The 21949-nt window shown below is 36.0% G+C and overlaps 2 protein-coding genes across 7 annotated transcripts in view; one reads left to right on the top strand and one right to left on the bottom strand.

Moving 5' to 3' along the window:
* Positions 1 to 20082, top strand: part of LOC121379926 — a 47087-nt gene extending 27005 nt beyond the window's left edge. For 4 of the 5 annotated variants that reach the window (XM_041508609.1, XM_041508611.1, XM_041508610.1 and 1 more), the window contains 8 exons: positions 41 to 1557; positions 9981 to 10065; positions 11560 to 11655; positions 12403 to 12832; positions 13479 to 13545; positions 14422 to 14465; positions 15599 to 15675; positions 17454 to 20082. In XM_041508609.1, coding sequence (XP_041364543.1) covers positions 869 to 1557; positions 9981 to 10065; positions 11560 to 11655; positions 12403 to 12832; positions 13479 to 13545; positions 14422 to 14465; positions 15599 to 15675; positions 17454 to 17540 — 1575 coding nt within the window. In that variant the 5' untranslated portion in view covers positions 41 to 868 and the 3' untranslated portion in view covers positions 17541 to 20082. The remainder of the gene's footprint in view (positions 1 to 40; positions 1558 to 9980; positions 10066 to 11559; positions 11656 to 12402; positions 12833 to 13478; positions 13546 to 14421; positions 14466 to 15598; positions 15676 to 17453) is intronic. The other variant, XM_041508613.1, reaches the window with a different exon arrangement.
* The window catches only part of LOC121379925 (set1/Ash2 histone methyltransferase complex subunit ASH2-like), an 81625-nt gene that overhangs the window by 37304 nt on the left and 22372 nt on the right, over positions 1 to 21949 (bottom strand). The window lies entirely within an intron of this gene.

Genomic DNA, 21949 nt, shown 5'->3' with positions numbered 1-21949 from the left:
ATGTATGTACTCAAACATCTGTGTTTTTTATCCTTTGCAGATCTCATTCAGCCTAATTAGGCTGACAGACAGACTGACCTACACAGCAGATAGAAACAGTGTCAGGGTCGGGAAGTGCACACAGTGAGAACACCAGTCGACTGTTAGGAAACAGTGAAGTGATCCTCACACCGCTCTCAGCCTGGCAGTAACTGAACTGTGGTCTACACGTCCTTGCATGGCAGTAACAAGTGGAATCCTTATCTCCATCTTACAGACACTGGTCTCAGATTGGGAGTAAATTAACTCTTGAATATATATATGCAGAGCCATGATGACATTGAAAAGTGCTTTCCTTACCATCATCATAAACATGTCAGCTACCTGACAAGGGACCTCAGTAAACAGACGTCCAGCTGATAACGGACACTGTCTGTATGTCTGTCTGTAGACTATGTATGTCTCACTGTAGACTGTCTGTGTATGTCTGTAGAAACAGGTTTCTGATAGCACCATGTGTCTGTAAGCAGATAGGTAACTGTAATGGGGATACAGATTCTGTTTTGTGTTCTGAAAGAAAAGGCACCATGAACATCGAGTTCTTAGAATGACAAAGAATATTTGTGCCAAGTTAAGATTTGTTTTATTCTTTAACGTATCAGTTTATATGTGCCAACAGACTGAGGAATAGTGTTCTGTGATTAATATGGGTTAGGTGGAATTTTGTCGAACAACTCAACTTAATACTTCTGTTTACAAAGAAAGTGGATGTGATAAAACATTACATGGAATATCACAACCCATTTCATATAAATATTACACAATACTGTGATAGACATAAACTATATCCTTTTCACTTTACTAGAAGTAAAACTGATTGGGAGTTAAAATGAAGAATCTCCACACCAACTTCACCCTTCTCCTTGTGACGAGTGTCGGCTTCCTGTCTGCTCTCACCCTGAGCCCACGTAACAAGATAGGGACAAGTGAGGGAAGAGAGAAGGATGATAAAGACGTTGTCGTACTGCACCATGCAGTGAGAGGATTTCCCGACAATGAGTCATCACTTGTTTACGAACTTGCTCATCAGCAAACATTGAGCGATAGCCAACACAGCCAAGTGGGAGAAATTCACTCCAAAAATAGACACAAGCCAAGAAAAGTAAAACAAATTACCTACAGGTTTGTGGCGAGGCAGAAATTTACAGCAGGTGGGAACCAAAAGCAAAACCAAAACGAGGAGAAAGTTTTACTACAGGACCCGGTGGTGAGGAACGAAAAGAGTGTGGAATCTTTGTCATATGGAGAAAATGTGATTGCAAAGTCAGAGGCGTTGCAACAGGTTAACAGTGGTCTGGATTCTAGTGTTCCTAAAATGGTTGTTACTATAGCCACAACAGTAGCGGCTCTGTTTGGCATGTGTGTTATGGCGGCAATATTTCAGTGCTGTTGTCGGAAGAAACGGCGTGAGGGAGATACCGATGACGCGAAGAGTGACAAGAGTTCCGAGACGCGCAGGTCAAAATCCCCGTCGCCCGTCAAGCAGAAACTCGTTGATTCAGATGGACTCGTAGATGAGTAAGTAGATCATTAATGTCTCTCTCCATTAACAAACAGCTAGTGTTATTGTTGTACCAAATATCTGGGACAGTACATAACATATTTTAAGAACATACAGTCAAACCTGCTCTAATGGCCACCCGTTTTGAGCAGTTACCTGCGTTAAGAGGCCACATTTTTACTACCCCTAATCATCTAATATAGTATAAACTAAGCTGCATTAAGCAGCCACCTGTCTTAAAAGTCCACTTTTTTATACCCCCTTTTCATAGTTGCTTAACACGGTTTGACAGTACCTATATATGTCGAATACTAATCAATGATGTTAGCTATCTGGATAGCTGAACACATGTGCATATAGATGCTTTAAACATGTCTTTACATGTGTGTGTGTGTGTGTGTGTGTGTGTGTGTGCGAGACACACACAGAGAGAGAGTGAGAGAGAGAGTGAGAGTGAGAGTGAGAGTGAGAGTGAGAGTGAGTGTGAGAGTGAGAGTGAGAGTGAGAGTGAGAGTGAGAGAGAGAGAGAGAGAGAGAGAGAGAGAGAGAGAGAGAGTGAGAGTGAGTGAGTTGTAAGAGAACATAAATATGTCATCATAAAAACTGACTTTCTTAATGAAATGTCTGTGTGCTATTTTTGGTGTGTTTTTAATGAATACCTACAAGTGAAGAAACATATTCAGTGCCAGGTGGGAGTGTAACCACCAGGTTGTACAGATCTGGTTATCCATCACTCACACAGTTCACATCAACATGTAGGTCAAATGGTCAAGGTATCTTACCACTATTTGTTTTTAATAGACAAACATACTAACATTAGCCTATGCAGCAATTAAACCAGAAAAAACGTTGAACTTTCTACCGTAGAAAAAATATATAGCCCCTGTGATGTACTTCAACTGAAAAAAATAACAAGTTCGTCACCTAGAGTTTGAAATATGACCACTCTTTACTTTGAGGGGACCAGAAAGGGAAGCAACTCCCATTAAACCTCAGAATATAAGCAATTCACTACATATGGCATTCAGGTCTAAATGCAGGAATCAACGGGCGGTTTTTACATCATAATTATGGAAGTTGGCCCCCTTTTCAACTTAGCATAACTTAACAGTAAAATCAGTTCTGATTCCAACCAAATAAAATATAAACAAAAGGGTCAGTCTTTTTAGTGGCATTATATAAGCAGCTGATTGGCTGTAACAGCAGAGTGATCTATAGGAACACAGACAATATGATATCAACCGGCCTCAGTTAATCAGTGGTTAACTCAGCGGACATAAGGCTGGTAGGTACTGGGGTTCTCAGCCCGCATAGCTGAGGTGTGTGCCCAGGACAGTGTGCTTGAACCTTAACTGGATATAAGCATGCAAGTAATTATAAATGAAATGAATATGACATCTGGGTACATGTATTCCTCATGCAAATCAAATTCCTCAAAAGAAACACATGAACTGTACATTAAACTCATTACATATATTGGTCAGCAATAATTTGATTTGAACAATGAGTAGGAAAATTACTAATCAGATGACTACACATATTTCCTGTTCTACTACCTGACACTTGACCCCATATCTCCGTGTCACTTCCTGTTTGTACATGTTTCATGTAGGCAAAAGTGTAACATTACAACAATGTGTGTGAGTTAATATGTACATTGCACAATGTTGCATGACTGAGTAACAGTTAATATGTACAATTACATAACACCATATATCCTCGTTTACATGTAAACACACACATGCTCCCAAACAGATACATGTATGCACATGCAGACACACACACACACACACACACACGTATATAGTCATATCTGTGAACAAATTCCTGCCACTGATTTGGAAACAGGTTTTTAGGTAGTACAGGGTGGGACTTTGCCCTGTTACATAAATTCAGCTCTCAATCATCAGACATTTATTTCAAACAAGTGTAAGTGAATGTGGTGTGTTATGTAGCCTAGTGGTAAATCACTCGCCTGATGTGTTGTTGGTCTAGGATCGATCCCCGTCAGTAGACCAATTGGGCTATTTCTCGTTCCAGCTAGTGCACCATGACTGATATATCAAAGGCCGTATTATGTGCTGATTATGGGATGGTGCATATAAAAGATCCCTTGTTTTTAATGAAAAAATGTAATGGGTTTCCTCTTTAAGGCTTTATGTTAGAATTACAAATGTTTGACATCCAATAGCTGATGATTAATAAATCAACGTACTCTAGTGGTGTCGTTAAACAAAAATATATTTTACTTACGAATGGCTGTTTAGATGTGACTGATTTGGCCCTGAAAGTCTACACTTTAGTCTCAACCACTGCATGCAGTTTGTACGACATTGCCAGGACATTAAAAGTTCAAGGCTTGCTGAAATTCTATAACGATCACTAAAAGCCACTGCGGTTTAATCTACATTGGGAGAAAGGTAAAATGCCTTCTTAAGCAAGGTGCCTGCTACATACAGGTAGCTATTTAAACAGGTTTGACTTTATGTGTACATATATGAACTAATCTAATATATCACCACTATTGTAGAAAGGTGAGATCTGACTCATGGGTCAGTGTTTTACCGAAATGAGATCCTGCTTCAAAGAGAACAATACTAACAGTAACAACGCTGATTAGACCTACCTATACACACATGTACACACATGTCCATTCTGACTGACTGTAAGAGAGTTAATGCTGTGTAAATTGCATGGTTCAGCAATATTATGTCAGTATTTACGTACACTATCAATCTCTTTGATTACCAGCTCTACATTCAGTGTAACTCACTGTATAGGTAACACTGTGAGAACTCTTAACTTTAGTTCCTTCCCAAAGTTTGTTTTATTTAACAACACTGGAGTGCATGGATTTATTGTTCATCGGCTATTGGATGTCAAGCATTTGGTAATTTTGAACTCATAGTCTTCAAAGGAAACCCATTAGCAGCAAAGACCCAAAGACAGAACAGCACATACCACAGCCTTTCATATACCACCGGCACTGGTTGGAATGGGGAAAAAACGAATGGGTCCACCGAAGGGTTCAATACTGCAACCAAAGCACATCAGGTGAGCACTCTACTGTCTAAGCAAGAACCTTATATTGTCTGAATATAGAAGACAGCCTAGTCAGTTGGCAAACTGGTGCCCAATCCTTTTGTTGTTTATGCAATGAAATATGTTTTCAATCAAAGCAAGAACCTGCCCCTCTCTACAGTACAGAGTGTATCAGTTCCATGTTACAGCTCCGAGGTTTTACTGTTTTGAAAATTCATGAATACTGAATATATATATATATATATATATATAGCTAGTGGTCAGTCAGAGACATAAAGCACCCATCATATTTTACCTTGGCATCTATGAGATGTAAACTAAACATAGTACTTTAGTGTGGACCGATCTACACATATATATAGAGCACATTCAAACAGTTAAAGACTCATACCTTAGCATCTATGAGATATAAACTAAACATAGTACTTTAGTGTGGACTGAACTACACATATATACAGAGCACATTCAAACAGTTAAGATGTATACACGAAGCAGCTTTCAATGAAAAATTCCAGACCACCTCTGTAGAGTTCTCTTCCACTGGCTGGTATATACATACAGGTATATTCTGATGGTGGTTGTTTGCACACCTGTGTTAACAAGTACATACAGGTGATTGCTATAATCAGGATCTGGCTGCACAAAGGTTAAGAATTTTCACATCAGTTAGACCAGTGCATAACCAAGAGATGAAGAACAGTTTTTCAGTTTAGCACCAGCATGGCAAATGAGTACAGTAAATATACATGTTACATTTGTAGTGGAATCCTTTTTATCTTGTCAAATTTGCAATGTTTCCATAGCAACAAGTGTAGGCTAATAAAGCTGGCCCGTGTATTTGACTTGTATCCCCATTGAAGGCCTTCTACCAATCCCTCTGCAATCCCAACTTCATCCCCTCCACTGCACAGTTTCACTTTGTTTTGCACTTTACCAATATCCTGGTAGCAAACTGACAATAAAATATTTATTGTGATAAGATTAGAGCATTTTATTCTCTCTAACATCCTCCAAGATGCACTCTGTGAACGCTGGACACTGACACATTCCTGCAGTAACAGTGTTAACATAATTACCTTACACACAGGTAGAATGTCGGAATTCCCCATCTTTCATTTCAAATGTCAGGCAGCTTAACCTGATGGTTCCAAGTCATTTAGTCTGAAGAAATATATTCTAAATTACAGTCTCTTACATGTACAACATGTCCAACAAAGGTTAAAGTTAAAGTTTGTTTTGTTTAATGACACCACTAGAGCACATTGATTTATTAATCATCAGCTATTGGATGTCAAACATTTGATCATTTTGACCAATAGCCTTATAGAGAAAACCTGCAAACATTTTCCATTGGTAGCAAGGAATATTTTATATGTACCATTCCACAGACATAATAATACATACCATCTCCTTTGATATACCAGTCGTGGTGCACTGGGTGGAACGAGAAATAGTCCAATGGGCCCATCGACGGGGATCGATCCCAAACCGACCGTGCATCAAGTGAGCGTTTACGACTACCAGTACATGATCCTAATTACAACTCCTCACAGACCTATAGGTAGTACTAAATCAAATAACTTCCGGCTGGGTCAAAGTGCGAGGTGCACCGAACTTTTGATAGAGAAGTGAACACCACAAGTCCTGTGATTGGTTATAAATGTGAGTGTGTTGGTTGTAAAAAATAATAGTTTCATCTGGGTAAAAAAAAATTGCAATTTTATTTCATCTAGTACCAATGTGTCAAGTAGCCTTGTGCTTGAAACATGTATGGGGTACCTGTAAAAAAAAGTACTCGAATTTTGTGCGAAACTAGGGTAGTCATAGACGCTACCCGTTATCTCAGAAACGAGCAGCTTGACCCCCATTTTTTTCTGATTCACTTTAAGTGTAAGGGGTGGTAGTATTTATATCTGTGGCGTTTATGTCGGTTGATACGTTGCAGGTAGGAGTTTTAGCCGCATATGTTACTATTGTCGTCTATGGGATTTGATTTGGTAGTATACACCCTGTAGGGAGTCATTTTGTCTGTCCACCATAAACTGTGTCATGTCCACACGGTTTAACTTAATGTTGTTGTTTATTAGCTAGGTCACATACACAGACTTGTGAGAACTGAAAGTTGGTGTAACCCACTTATGGTAAATCCATTTCATTTTTGTATAACCCATTATGTAAATGAGGTCCTAAATTTAATACATGGATGAAAAATAGGTTACACAAAATTAGATTTGCATGAGCTATGCATGACTAAAATGATTGTTCTCGCAATTTTCAAATGCCTAAATAAATAACACAGGGTTCTTACCTCGCAACCATACAAAATTCATGCTACACTAGGCCCTAAGATAATAAAATTCCAAGCTATTCTGCTGATTTTGTAATACAAATAGTGTATCCAGTTCCATAAGATGAGCACAAACTTTGTAATTAACCCTTCAGAATTAAGCATGAATGAAGACAAGAATTCTCATAATATAGATCCAACCATGGATTTAAAACACAATCAAACTTAGAAAAGTATCTGATACAGCAGGTTATCTTTTAATTAATTAATTAATTAATTAATTAATTTATATATTTATTTATTTATATTCTTTTTTATTATTATTATTTTATATTGCATTGTTGTTATTATTATCCTACTGGTCAACTCCAATTTTTACCCAGTATTGTTTTTAACATCCAAGCTAGCCTTCTCTATTTTATACCTTACTGGTTTGTATGGCTGCAAGTTTGTTTGTTTATTCTCCTAAAGATGTTGGTTTTATACTGACAAAAATTTCTAATATTTCAAATATTTTTATGAACATCTAATCTTAAAGCTGGTTTCAGAGGAAACAATTTTTTAATATCTTATTATATCTTTTTATCTTGAAGACATCTAAGTAGGGCAAACCTTCAAGGTCTGGAATAGGATTTTTGAAATTCCAGACTATTTTAGGAATTCTTGTCCTTGGAGAAATCCTGTATTAGTTATAAATGTCTCCCTGTTAAAGCAAGCATGTCAGGCATATTTGGAGAACGTTTACTCTGAAGGTATTCTCAAATTCACTTCCCATCCTGCCATACTGACATAAGTTATAGTAACTTATACAAGATACACCACCTAATGTCACAATGCCCTATCTACAAGGCAAGAAATTAAATTAGAAAAACTAACTCTAACAAGGAAGCAGACACATGTGTTAGACATTCTCGGTAATAGGACCGATAATCGGCATCATTTCCTGCCGTTTATTATCACGTCTGCCAGAGGTGCAATCCAGTGAGGTTATCGGGGAAACTGTGACCACGCTAATTGTCATCATTAGTTAAGAAACTACCAGTATTATCCGATCAACTTCCTTTAATAAAACCCACAAACTGAGGTCAGTGTTGATAAATCCACACGTCCGAAAATAAATGTTTCAATTTATTAAATAAAAAATATCTTGTTTCAGTTTTAAGAAAATAAAGTTTATAAAAATTAAATTTCAGGCCTACATGTAAAAACAGTGTTTCCTACTTTAATGTCAATTGTAGTACCAAAAACTGAAGAAAAAAATAAATATATATAGGTATATAAATTAGATTATCTCGCCTTCATGTAAAATACTCGAATTTCATTGGTTATTTAGCCTTATACTCCGCGTGGGTGGAGTCAAATCTCTTATACCCCACCTGTAACATCAGACTGTTGTTACTGTATTAATGCACCATGCAAACATTTGTCTGTTATGAACGTGGATAAAACATGGCTGTCAATGATTTGCCAACCACTCGGAAAATGAAATTGAAGAAAAGCGAGCATTTCAAGGTGGCGAACCATTGTAATAATACAGCTAATTTTGAATTTGAATGACATCAGTATTCCAATGACGTCATTTTACATCTCCTTACAATAACACTAAAATGGGTACATGACATTGCTATTGAATTTTTTTTTAACATTATTAATGCACCTGGATGTGTTTGAAGAAAATCTTGTGATTAAACATGTCGGCAAGATAAATTCATTGTAGAAGCATCACGACGGGATTATGGATTTTTATACCCTCTGTATGCTCTTGTACCCTGAGCCAAAGAATACAGAGGGTATCAAAATCCATAAACCCCTTGAGATGCTTCTACAACTTATATTAGGTTTTCAAGGACAGTATATAAATTATATTAGTTTTCCTCAGAGGAAACTCATTTTGATTAAGTCCAAGTGTGAATCTACAACTGGTAATAGGGCAGAGTTACATATAGCTCAATGGGTAGAGTGCTCACTTGAGGTGCTTCGGTGGATGGTCAAAGCTCATCAATGAATCTATTTCTTTTCCCCTGTCCCAACCAGTGCCACACAACTGGTATATCAATGGCCATGGTATGTGCTATCAGGTTTGTGGGAAAATGCACATAACAGATTTCTTGCTAATGGAAAAATGTAGCAGGTTTCCTCTGAAGACATGTCAGAATTACTAAGTGTTTGACATCCAGTAGCCGATGACTAATTAATCACTGAACTCTAGTGGTGTCGTCAAACAAACTTTAACCTCTCTGACTGTAAAGTCATGTACAGGAAGCTAAGTCTACATCATGTCGGTTACTTGATTGGACTAACAAACCTAATTCTATTTTAAACTCTGTCATCAGATTAATCACACACAGCACACAGATAAAAACTGTAATCTACTTTCTACTTATTAATCTTAATTAACCTACATAACAGTGGATTACAGAAAAACATTCCTGTGAAGAAATCCAGCAGAAAAAAACATGGCTGGCTGCATAGCCGAGAACAAAGAGAGAAATGGACAATCAAGACAAAATAAATAGCGGAATCGTTTATCATTCCTCTTCTGTTTACTTGAACCTGTTGACACAAACTCATCTTCCAACAGTTACACAAACACTTTCACTATCTCTAGTTCTAATGATAGACCATTTCATGTGGGGAAACCATCTATTTAAAAATATCAACTATTGAATGTGCAACAATTACTAATGTAAATCATTGTATGGTCCATGAATTTCAACATTTATTAAAAAAACCAAACAAAAATGTCCAACAATTATACAAACACTTCCACTATATATCTAATGATAAGTCAGTATGATGTTGTAAACCTTCTATTTATTGTTTATCAAAGATGAACATTTATACAAAAACTTCTACTATCTATTTCTAATAATAGGGGTAAATCATCTATTTTATTGTATGTATATTCAACAGTTATGCAAATAATGCACATAAACCATCGATTGTATTAAGACTTAAAAATCACATAATTTACCGAGTCAATCATAAATGAACAATTGTTATATAATGTGTATTTAAATATATGTGTAAGAAAATTAATTAATTTCCATCATCAGCATGAGCTAATTGGTTGTAATTTTAAAATTATTTTTGTTTTAATTTCCATTTCAGTAAATCTGAAGGAGACCAGTTATTGGTGGACGATGAACTTGGAGATTTTTCCATGGTTCAACGAGAAACAGAAATTCTCAAATCAGTAAGTTTTGTTCATAACCAGAGTGGTGTTTCTTTGGTCAAATCAAACATGGATTGTTCTTTTAACTTTACTTTTTTTCTCTATTCAAATGTTTTCCTCTTTTTTCTATGTCTAGCCTTTATTTGATGATGTCGGTACTGTAGTAGATACATATTGATGAAATGTTGAGAAGATTACATGCTTTTACAGACAGTGACAATTGTTTTATCATACCTGATCAAATCTCAATCATTTGTCACAAAGCCATGTACTGGTATTATCATTTCATAATTAATATATTATTACTAAATATCGGTCTGTTTGTTTCCAATTTTGTCAATGTATAATTAAATTTATTACCTCAGTAGGCACTCATAACCGAGGAAATAAAAGATAATTTCTCACTGAGAAATTGGTTTTGTGTGCAATATTATTGGATGATTTAGTGCTTACAAACCAATGTCTTTGTCGGTACTATATGTCATCATGATTTTACAAACATACAAAATGATGTCACATAGTTTAAAGAGTTTGCATTGATGTCTCGGGTTTTATTATTAAATTTGTAATAAAATGTAGATCTTTAAAACAGAATATATAGAACTTTGTTTTTCAAACATTATCTATGAACACAAAGTTATAACAATACTGAAATGTAACATGTTTTCTATAGGCCTATACAAGTGTGACCTTCAAAAATAAAAGGCGTTTAGAGAGAAAAAAAAGCAGAGGTAAAAATAATAAAACAAACCAGTTAAAGCTTGTGACAAATAAAAATTATTTCACCAAGGACATAAATTTGCTAATAACTGGTAACTCACTGATTATCCTCTGTATACAACTGTTTCTATAACATTATTATCCAATACCACTGCCAAATCTCAAATAATGGGTTTTGTTTTGTTTCGTTTTGTTTTTTCCATTAAATTTAAGTAACATTTATAAATCCCATTTCTTATCACTCATGCATTGCATACATATGTTTTTTGACACTCAGTAACCATTGTTTGTACTTGGGTGTTGATAAATATTTATTTTTCTATTGTTTTCCTCACAATGTAAAAATGTAAAATGAAATACATGTATGTGTGTTTTTATGTATTGTAAGCACTGGTAATATGTAAAAACCGTGTAAGCTATAAATTGGTTTTTAAAAAGTCTGTTTTGTTTAACGACACCACAAGAGCATATTTATTGATTAATCATTAGCTACTGGATGTCAAATATTTTGTAATTTTGACATATAGTCTTAGAGAAGAAACCTGCTAGAATGTTGCATTAGTAACAAGAAATCTTTTATATGCACCATCCCTCAAACAGGATACCACATACCATGACCTGTGATATACCAGTCGTGGTGCACTGGCTGGAACGAGAAATAGCTCAATGGGCCCACTGATGGAGATCGATCCCAGACCAACTGCGCTTCAGGCGAATACTTTATCACTGAGCTACGTCCCGCCCCTTAAATTGGTTTAATGAGTAATAACTGAATTAAATCAATTATTTTTACAGTACCGAAAACCACCACCACCCAAGAACCGAGCCCGAGCATCTCGACCTCCGAAGATAAAATGTATCAGTTCCGAAGAAAACTCATCAGTGTCTGCGGTTAGTATATTCCGATACTTCAGTGAAAATATCTAGTGCTGTGCTTCGGTCAATGGTCTATTTGATCCAATCCATGCAGTTATATGTGTACATTGTACACATCAATTGCATGTGTGTGAAATTATGGCACAAGGCTCGAAAAGTCAAAAGCAGTCCGTGTTTTTAGAACTAGCAGGTGAAATAAAAACTGACCTGCAAAAACTACCACAACATTACAGGTGATTTTTTTCAAGACACAGATGTATGTATGATTATCTTAAAGTTAGTTTTCTTTAACGATACCACTGAAGCTGATTATATAATTAATCACCAGCTACTAGAGTTCATACACATTATAACTTGACTCAGAGGAAAGGTACCTAGACAGGACAGCACATGTCACGGCTTCTGATATATTTCATCTGCTATTATCTGTTATATTTTAATTCTGTAATTCTCTAAAATACATATGAGAGATCCTAAGTTCCCACACACAATCCCAAACCCTACCATCACCCAATGCTGTCTTATTTTCAACAGGCCATATGTTTTCTTTTGACCTGCTTTGTAAAACCAATAACAGCAGGCTATATTTACTTCTGACATGTATTTCTAGCCCTGTGGCATCATTTATTGTACTATAAATATATGTACTCCATAATATATAAAGGTGTGTTTCTGCATACTAGCAAATAGGTTTTTCTACATGGTTTTTTTTTTAGTGTTACATATCACTGTTTAACTTCTAGAACTAATATATTTTGTCAGGTTATCGACGAGGAACCGTCGGGTAGTACCAGTTCCCGACAAGGATCTCAGCGAACCAGTCCAGAGAAGAAAACTGAAAATGACGAGAATGAGACAACAAACAAACAGAGTGATTCTACGGACGAAGAAAACAAGGTGTCGTTTAGCACCGCACAAACACTTCTTGAGAGTGTCCTGTCCGAGGCCAAAGGGCAGGTAACTGACAATGCAGTTGAAAGTAAGACAGTGAGTGGGCAGACAACTCCGTCCTCGTCGAGGAAGCCGTCTGCGGAGGACAGGAACACAAACACTGAACAAAGTGGTGCTAGTTCTATGTTGTGTGACTCTCATACAAATGGAGGAAACATTTTCTTACAAATTGACCCTACTGTGAAAAGAAAGGAAAATATGGGAAGTAAAAACACCAGTAAAATTCCTGTCAAACAATCCGGTACGTATTTCAGCGTAAAAACATTTGCAGTTCAGCATATATTCAAAGCGTGTTCAACCTATATCCAAAGCATTTCAGCCTACCATATATTCAAAGCATTTCAGCCTACCGTATACTCAAAGCATGTTCAGTCTATATTCAAAGCATTTCAGCCTACCGTATACTCAAAGCATGTTCAGTCTATATTCAAAGTATTTCAGCCTACCGTATACTCAAAGCATGTTCAGTCTATATTCAAAGTATTTCAGCCTACCGTATACTCAAAGCATGTTCAGTCTATATTCAAAGCATTTCAGCCTACCGTATACTCAAAGCATGTTCAGTCTATATTCAAAGCATTTCAGCCCTTAACCAAAGCATTTCAGCTTATATCCATAGCATTTTATACACATAACATTACAAACCATAATTATAACACTTCAACCTATATTTATAGCATTACACCATATCCTTATAGTCAAAGCAGTTCAGTCTATACTCTTAACAATATCAGAACCCTGAGTATTATACTCCAACATATCTCAACCTGTAAACACTTGAACAAAGAATCTAACAAATCTGTCAACATTTTAAATTCCCATCTCATTATTTCAACATATACTTTTATGACTATTATTTTATGTTTATGATTTTCGTACATGTTCAGTTTCAGCCCCAACAGAGGGAGCCAAACGAAGACCCCCCAGTGACCACAAAGAGCAGAGAAAATTCATGTAAGTCTTCTTCACCATTCAGTACACAGGGCAGGGTGGGATTAGGACAGATGGGGGAGTAGGTGTCCTTGACACAGCCCTGATTTCATTTCAACTTATTTTCAGGCTTATATCCAATTAAGTTTCAAGCATGCTGTCCTGTGCACATATCTCAGCTATTGTTAGTGGTTAGTGAGAGAGAAGAGGGTGTAGTGGTTTTACACCTACCCATTGAGTCGTTAAAACTTGGAGCTGGTACCAGGCTGTGAACCTTGTACCTACCAGCCTTATGTCCGATGGCTTAAGCACGACACCACTGAGGCCGGTTATTTAATGAATCATTTGCTTTGGTCCACCTACCCATCAAGTCATTAAATCTCGCTCTGGGTGGGAGCCCGTACTGGGCTGTGAACCCTGTACCGGCCAGCCAATTGCTTAACGATGATGCCACAAGGCCGGTACAGCCCTGATAGGTGAAGTTCACTACACAGGGCTGGGTGTTCATGAAAGGAAAGGAATATTTCTTTAATGACACCGTAGCACATTTAAAACTTGACTTGAAGCACTTGGAGGACAAAAAACAGAAAAAGTTACTCAAATTGAAAAAAGCAGGATGATCTTTGATGTACCAATTGTGGGACATTGGTTGGGATGGGAAAAAACCCTGATTCCATTCAGGGTATTCAATGAAGTAAAAGTTCTCTACTGATATTTATAAAAGGACTGTCAAAAACGTCCTCTTTTGAGGAAATTCTGGTTTACAGTGTCTGGTTTTGAAGGGATTCACTGTATAACCTCTCCATGCAGATGCACATTGGGTTTTTTTAGTTCAGATTTGTGTAAAGTGAAAAACAATGTTGTAGTCTATTGCTGACAAGTGTTTTGTGTGTTTTGTAGAGTGCCGTCAGTACACGGAGATCAGATGGACCAGCTAGTACAATGTGAGTATCACTCGACTATGACCAGCACAAAACAGTCACAGATTCCTTTCATTATTCTTCCAGTGAATATATGTTGCATATCATCATGCCTATAATATCCAGGATAGTCATTTGCTTTAATAGTTACTGAATGCAGGGACATATACATGTATACATACATACATACATACATACATATGTAATAGTCAACCTCGACATACATACAATATATAGATATTCATACATCAATACATACCAGCCAGTGCCAGGTCTGCCCACTGTTTCATGCACGTAAGCGGGATCGACAGCGTAGATTGTAGGCCCCATGCATATGGTTGAGTTAAAGAACTTCCTTTTTATGGAAGCTTCGATAGCTCAGAGCGTATCGTGGTTAGTCTTGCAATTTGCGGGCAAATCGGTGCCACAGGTTCGAGTCCCAGCAACGGCATGGGACAATTTGTGAGGCCAGAAAGGATTTAATTATCCCCTGCGCCAGTGCGTTAATATCTATGTATGTAATAGTCAACCTCGACATACATACACTATATAGATATTCATACATCACTACATACATACATACATATATATATATATACACACAGAATTTCACATGCTGTTTTCACTTCCTATTTGTTGCAATAGTTTATTTTGTCAAGAATATATACTATGAGACCTTTTTTATTTTTCACAATTACACTTGTGATCAAATTAATACTTCCTTCATGCACTTACTTAACTCAAATATGATGTGACGTAATTTGTAAAACATACATGACATAAATAACAAAAAGGCGCTAACTCCAGTCAAAATAAACACGGTATTCCCCATTTACAAGTTTGGGTACAAATTGCACGTATCTGTGATACAAGATACATTTATCATATGGTTTGAAATGTTTTTATCACAACAGTAAAATTGAATAGGTATGTAATAAAAATATTAACTGATCACAGAGAGAGGTACAGTTGTAAGCGTGAAAAGTAGGTGACAGTGATGGCTGTATCTATAGCTGATGAAAATCACTGCCAGACCCCTCAGCAAATCATGAGTGAGTACGTGGTTGTATGTCAGTGCATGTCTAGGTATGCGCTATGCTTTATCATAAATGAAGCTGGCTGTGACTATATACATATAATCTCTTCCCTGCTTGTAGCACTGAAATCCAAGATGAAAGAAGACACATCACAAAGTGCCAGAAACCTGTCTGTTAACAAAGTATCCCCCACTAGGGTGAGTATAATTATAGAAACCTGTCATTCAACAAAGTATCTCCTACTAGGGTGAGTATAATTATAGAAACCTGTCCTTTAACAAAGTATCTCCCACTAGGGTGAGTATAATTATAGAAACCTGTCCTTTAACAAAGTATCTCCCACTAGGGTGAGTATAATTATAGAAACCTGTCCGTCAACAAAGTATCTCCCACTAGGGTGAGTATAATTATAGAAACCTGTCCGTTAACAAAGTATCTCCCACTAGAGTGAGTATAATTATAGAAACCTGTCCGTAAACAAAGTATCTCCCACTAGGGTGAGTATAATTATAGAAACATGTCCGTTAACAAAGTATCTCCCACTAGGGTGAGTATAATTATAGAAACCTGTCCGTTAACAAAGTATCTCCCACTAGAGTGAGTATAATTATAGAAACCTGTCATTCAACAAAGTATCTCCCACCAGAGTGAGTATAATTATAGAAACCTGTCCGTAAACAAAGTATCTCCCACTAGGGTGAGTATAATTATAGAAACCTGTCCGTAAACAAAGTATCTCCCACTAGGGTGAGTATAATTATAGAAACCTGTCTAATAAAGTATCTCCCACTAGGGTGAATATAACTATAGAAACCTGTCCGTCAACAAAGTATCTCCCACTAGGGTGAGTATAATCATAAGAAACCTGTCCGTTAAAGTATCTCCCACTAGAGTAAGTATAATTATAGAAACCTGTCCCTTAACAAAGTATCTCACACTAGGGTGAGTATAATTATAGAAACCTGTCCGTCAACAAAGTATCTCCCACTAGGGTGAGTATAATTATAGAAACCTGTCCGTCAACAAAGTATCTCCCACTAGGGTGAGTATAATTATAGAAACCTGTCATTTAACAAAGTATCCCCAACTAGGGTCAATATAATTATAGAAACCTGTATAATATAGATATGACAAAGTGCCAGAAACATGTCCCGTAACAAAGTATCTAGTGAGGTGGGGGCACACACACTGTCTATAAGTCATGATATGAGGTGACAAGCAAACAAAATACACCAAGTGTTTAGACATACAGGGAGCTATCAGCACAAAATGAGTAGTAAATATTGTGGTATTCCATATCATAAAATACAAAAACAAAATAGTTTGTGAGAGTTAGGGGGTTTAAACGTTTTTCTTACACGCCCGTTGGTGAGAACACCATACATTATTTTTTATTACACATGGTTGTTAACACAGGTAAAATTTCAAGACATATGACTGGCTGCTCCTAGGTGATGACCAGTTCCATGCATCCAATGAAAAACTACACAATGGAAATCAATTAGACTGTGACGTATAGTTAACCTGACATTCATGTGTCTGTGAAAGTCAGCTACAAGTGCAACGGCTGTAAATAACTTTTAGTTGAAAAAGATGTTAAAATTTACTTAAAACCTGGTTTTTGGGGATATGTAAGAAATAGAATAATACATTCGTGTCCGTTAGATACCATTTATTTCACAACTCATTTAAAAACGTGTCAAACTCGCTTTCGCTTGTCAAGATACATTTTAAAACAATTCGTTGTGAAATAAATGGTATCTAACGGCCACTCATGTATTATTCTCTATGTACTGGCAAGTTGTAAGTACAGCATGAAGCATGGACATCTATATACATGTATACACCAATATATTCAGTTTGATTACATGGCTGTTTGTCAATATATGTACATGTATTCTCTATTTGTTTTAATTATGTAACAGTGTACAATTATTGAATGAAAATTAAAGTTTTTAACTGTTTTTATTTGTAGGACGATGAAGACTTGAAGCCTGTGGGTAGAGACAGATGTTACTCGGATCCCACCAAACAGAATGCACTTAACCCAACACATGTGTGAATCACTTGATCATTTATCCAAGACGAGCAGGACATGGTTACTTAAACCAACACACATGTTAACTAACTGATAACCTGACAGCACAAGCAACCCTCGAAATAAGTGTTTGACAGCACAAGCAACCCTTGAAATAAGTGTAACTGTTTGGTAGGTTACATGATATTTCTCAGTCGTATCCGATTCGGTTACAACTCTCGTTTCAAAAATTGAATTAGAAGCCAAAATAAGTTACCAATCGGAATAGTAAATGTCGGATGAATTGATCAGTAAATTTTAGTGCGGATGTTTATTACTACACATATAATTCCAGCGAGATGTTACTGCAATTAAAATGGAGACAGCAAGAATTTTGAACACTGTAACAAACTACGATAATTGTAATTAGAAACATGTTACTGCATTTGGGTATTATTTGTTAGGATAAGCACAGTTGCCTGAGAAAATTGTAAAAACCATGGATTGCGAACAAAAACGATTTCAAATGAATTATCTGTTATGGGAAAACACCAAGACGTAACCAATACGAGACTTGACCTGCTGTTCGCAACTTATTTCGAGGACAGCACAAGCAGAACACCTGTCTCTAATACACTAACTTCCATAAACAGACACATATTAACTGACAATTAATTTTATGCCATTGTTTTGTTTATCATGGGTTTTTGGTATAATATGTACATGACAACAAAATGTTCTTCTTAAGTTGATCATCAACAACTGCTGAGAGCTAATGACATGTTTTAGAGAGTTTTTATTTATGACTATCAGCTGTATTTAATCAGTAATAATTGTCAAAAAACAATAAACAAACAAAGTGTATATAAGCAGACAGAAAATACCTCATCAAATATCAGTTGTTATCGCATGTATTCATATAATCACCGTGTGGTATTGCTTGTGAATAAGAAGGTGTGATTACAAGATATTAATTTATGTATGTCAGTCGTGGGGCTTATTGGATATTTGATGTTGTTATTTGTTTTCAGAGTTCTATTAATTTGTATATTTGTGATATATTGTTGAACAATTTGTTATTCTACAAATACTTTAATTTTTTTAAAAGCATACTAGGTTACATTTCATATTAGGCATTTATTTGTTTTTATTTTGTCATTTGTAATAGGTATAATTCTTTTTTTGAAACAAGATATCAAGGTCAGATATAAAAGAAAATGACCCATCTCATATAAGTGTACATTTCTTTAGCAGTCACAACACACATTTTTGACAAGATAATTAATATGTAAATATGCAAATTTCAGACAACGTATATTTAATATGTAAACAAGGTTGTGTGACAAGACTCTGCCTTGAAGATGAAGTCAGCTATGCAATTAGAAAATGAGGAATTATTTTTCTATGATGTCACGTACTGTTGTGTGTATTTTTAAATATTGTACACAGAGAGGCCTGCATCTTACCATACATTTGAATCTCTCTCTTTCCAAACATTCACGTTTCTCAGTGATAGTGGAATGTCACACATTCATTTCTATTGATGTTAGTGACAACGTAAGCACAATTTGACAATGTCAATTTATACTGTTCACTTCAAAATTAATCAACTGTGAAAGCAACAATTACTAATGTACCTAACAATCTAATTAACATTTTTCTTTATTAAATCATGTCACAGGAAAGAAAACAACTGAAATAGTGCTGAACTGGTACATTTCCTGTCTCAGTATCATATTTATTAAAAGCATAAAATCACTGGGCCGAATTCACGAAACCTGTTTTTCTTAAATGAAGATGTTTAAGGATAGTACATGTATGTGGTTACATTTATGTAAGACAAAAGCAGGCTTTGTAAGTTTGGCCTGTTGTTTTCTTTCTTCAAAACATCCACTTCTCTGTGCATGTACATCAATAAGTTAACTGAATTGACCAAACTAAGCTAAATAAGATATAAAAAGTAATTGTAATTTTCTAAGAACATACTTTGCTTACCAATAGAATACTGTAACCCAGTCTCCCTTCCAAACATTATTAACATGTTTATTTTCACTCATACTTTTCGATTGTTTTGATTTAATTATTCTGCTGTTCTGTTACTTACAACTACAAGTGTAGTGTATGTTCTCCCCCTAACAAAACGTTGTACAACTAACACGCTAATTTTTTTTATTAAATGCCCATTTTCCTCATCTAAAAAGATTTAACTTTGCTAAAGCAGCCTAACTATCTCAAACTATAAATGTGAATTAGACTACCATAGGGTACACACAACCAAATAAATTCCCAGACAACAACTTGTGACTAAAACTGCAACATGCAACATTTCAACCATGGATTAAGGACTATAAGTTACAGTCTTAACCCTATTCATATGCTACATTTATAGTCAACAGATTTGCTATAGAATACTAGTATCTGATTAAAATGCTATCTGCTTAAAGATGTCAAACATGAATGTAAAAATGCTTACAGCACGTGTTTAACTCTGATGTTCTACTTCATTTAACTGTATATATTGTTATCTAGAACATAATACACAACAATGATATGCTCGTGCCTTGTTTAAATAAATCAATAAAATTCAGTAAAACTCGTTTTGTCATTTGTTTATCAGTATTCCTGAGTATAGACCAAACATTCCATCAGTATATAGATTTACTGTGAGAAACTTGTGTAAAGCAAGCAGCTACAGTGAGGTAATGTTTTTTATTAAAGATCGGGACTTCTTAATAGACAAGAAACTTTTTAAGCCAGGTGGTCACTTACTTGAGGCAGCTACTCACGGAGGGTTGATGCTTAATGAGCAGACTTGACTGGATCTTCAGTGAGACAATGATGTATCAAAACTGAATTTCCACCAAATATAACCTTCTGGCTTTTGATATACCAATACTGGATGCCCCAGTTGAAAAAGGAAATAATAAAGGGGTGCACCAAGCACAAGTTGGAATTTCTTGGGCACTGCAGTTTCAAGAGAGATTGTTTAAATAAAAAATAAGGCAGACATTATCAGAACAGGAAATAAAATAAGTATGGTGCGCAATGATTGCAAAATAGAGATTCTTAGATGGTGAAATAAGTAAGGGCCACACAGTGATTGCAAAATAGATATTCCCAGAAGGTGAAATAAGTAAGGGCCACACAGTGATTGCAAAATAGAGATTCTTAGATGGTGAAATAAGTAAGGGCCACACAGTGATTGCAAAATAGATATTCCCAGAAGGTGAAATAAGTAAGGGCCACATAGTGATTGCAAAATAGAGATTCTTAGATGGTGAAATAAGTAAGGGCCACACAGTGATTGCAAAATAGATATTCCCAGAAGGTGAAATAAGTAAGGGCCACACAGTGATTGCAAAACAGAGATTCTTAGATGGTGAAATAAGTAAGGGCCACACAGTGATTGCAAAATAGATATTCCCAGAAGGTGAAATAAGTAAGGGCCACACAGTGATTGCAAAACAGAGATTCTTAGATGGTGAAATAAGTAAGGGCCACACAGTGATTGCAAAATAGATATTCCCAGAAGGTGAAATAAGTAAGGGCCACACAGTGATTGCAAAATAGAGATTCTTAGATGGTGAAATAAGTAAGGGCCACACAGTGATTGCAAAATAGATATTCCCAGAAGGTGAAATAAGTAAGGGCCACACAGTGATTGCAAAATAGAGATTCTTAGATGGTGAAATAAGTAAGGGCCACACAGTGATTGCAAAATAGAGATTCTTAGATGGTGAAATAAGTAAGGGCCACACAGTGATTGCAAAATAGATATTCCCAGAAGGTGAAATAAGTAAGGGCCACACAGTGATTGCAAAATAGAGATTCTTAGATGGTGAAATAAGTAAGGGCCACACAGTTATTGCAAAATAGATATTCCCAGAAGGTGAAATAAGTAAGGGCCACAGTGATTGCAAAATAGAGATTCTTAGATGGTGAAATAAGTAAGGGCCACACAGTGATTGCAAAATAGATATTCACCAGTGATTGTAGATATTAAGTAAGGGCCACCAGGTGAAATAAGTAAGGGCCACACAGTGATTGCAAAATAGAGATTCTTAGATGGTGAAATAAGTAAGGGCCACACAGTGATTGCAAAATAGAGATTCTTAGATGGTGAAATAAGTAAGGGCCACATAGTGATTGCAAAATAGAGATTCATAGAAGGTGAAATAAGTAAGGGCCACATAGTGATTGGAAAATAGAGATTCTTAGATGGTGAAATAAGTAATGGCCAAACAGTGATCGCAAAATAGAGATTCTTAGATGGTGAAATAAGTACGGTGTGCACAGTGATCGCAAAATAGATTCTTAGATGCTGAAATAAGTAACGGCCACACAGTGATCACAAAATAGAGATTCTTAGATGTTGAAATAAGTAAGGGCCACATAGTGATTGCAAAATAGAGATTCTTAGATGGTGAAATAAGTAATGGCCACACAGTGATCAC

This window comes from Gigantopelta aegis, chromosome 8 (genome assembly GCF_016097555.1).
Source record: "Gigantopelta aegis isolate Gae_Host chromosome 8, Gae_host_genome, whole genome shotgun sequence".
Taxonomy (NCBI): Eukaryota; Metazoa; Mollusca; class Gastropoda; order Neomphalida; family Peltospiridae; genus Gigantopelta; species Gigantopelta aegis.
This window is presented reverse-complemented; position numbering and strand designations above follow the sequence as displayed.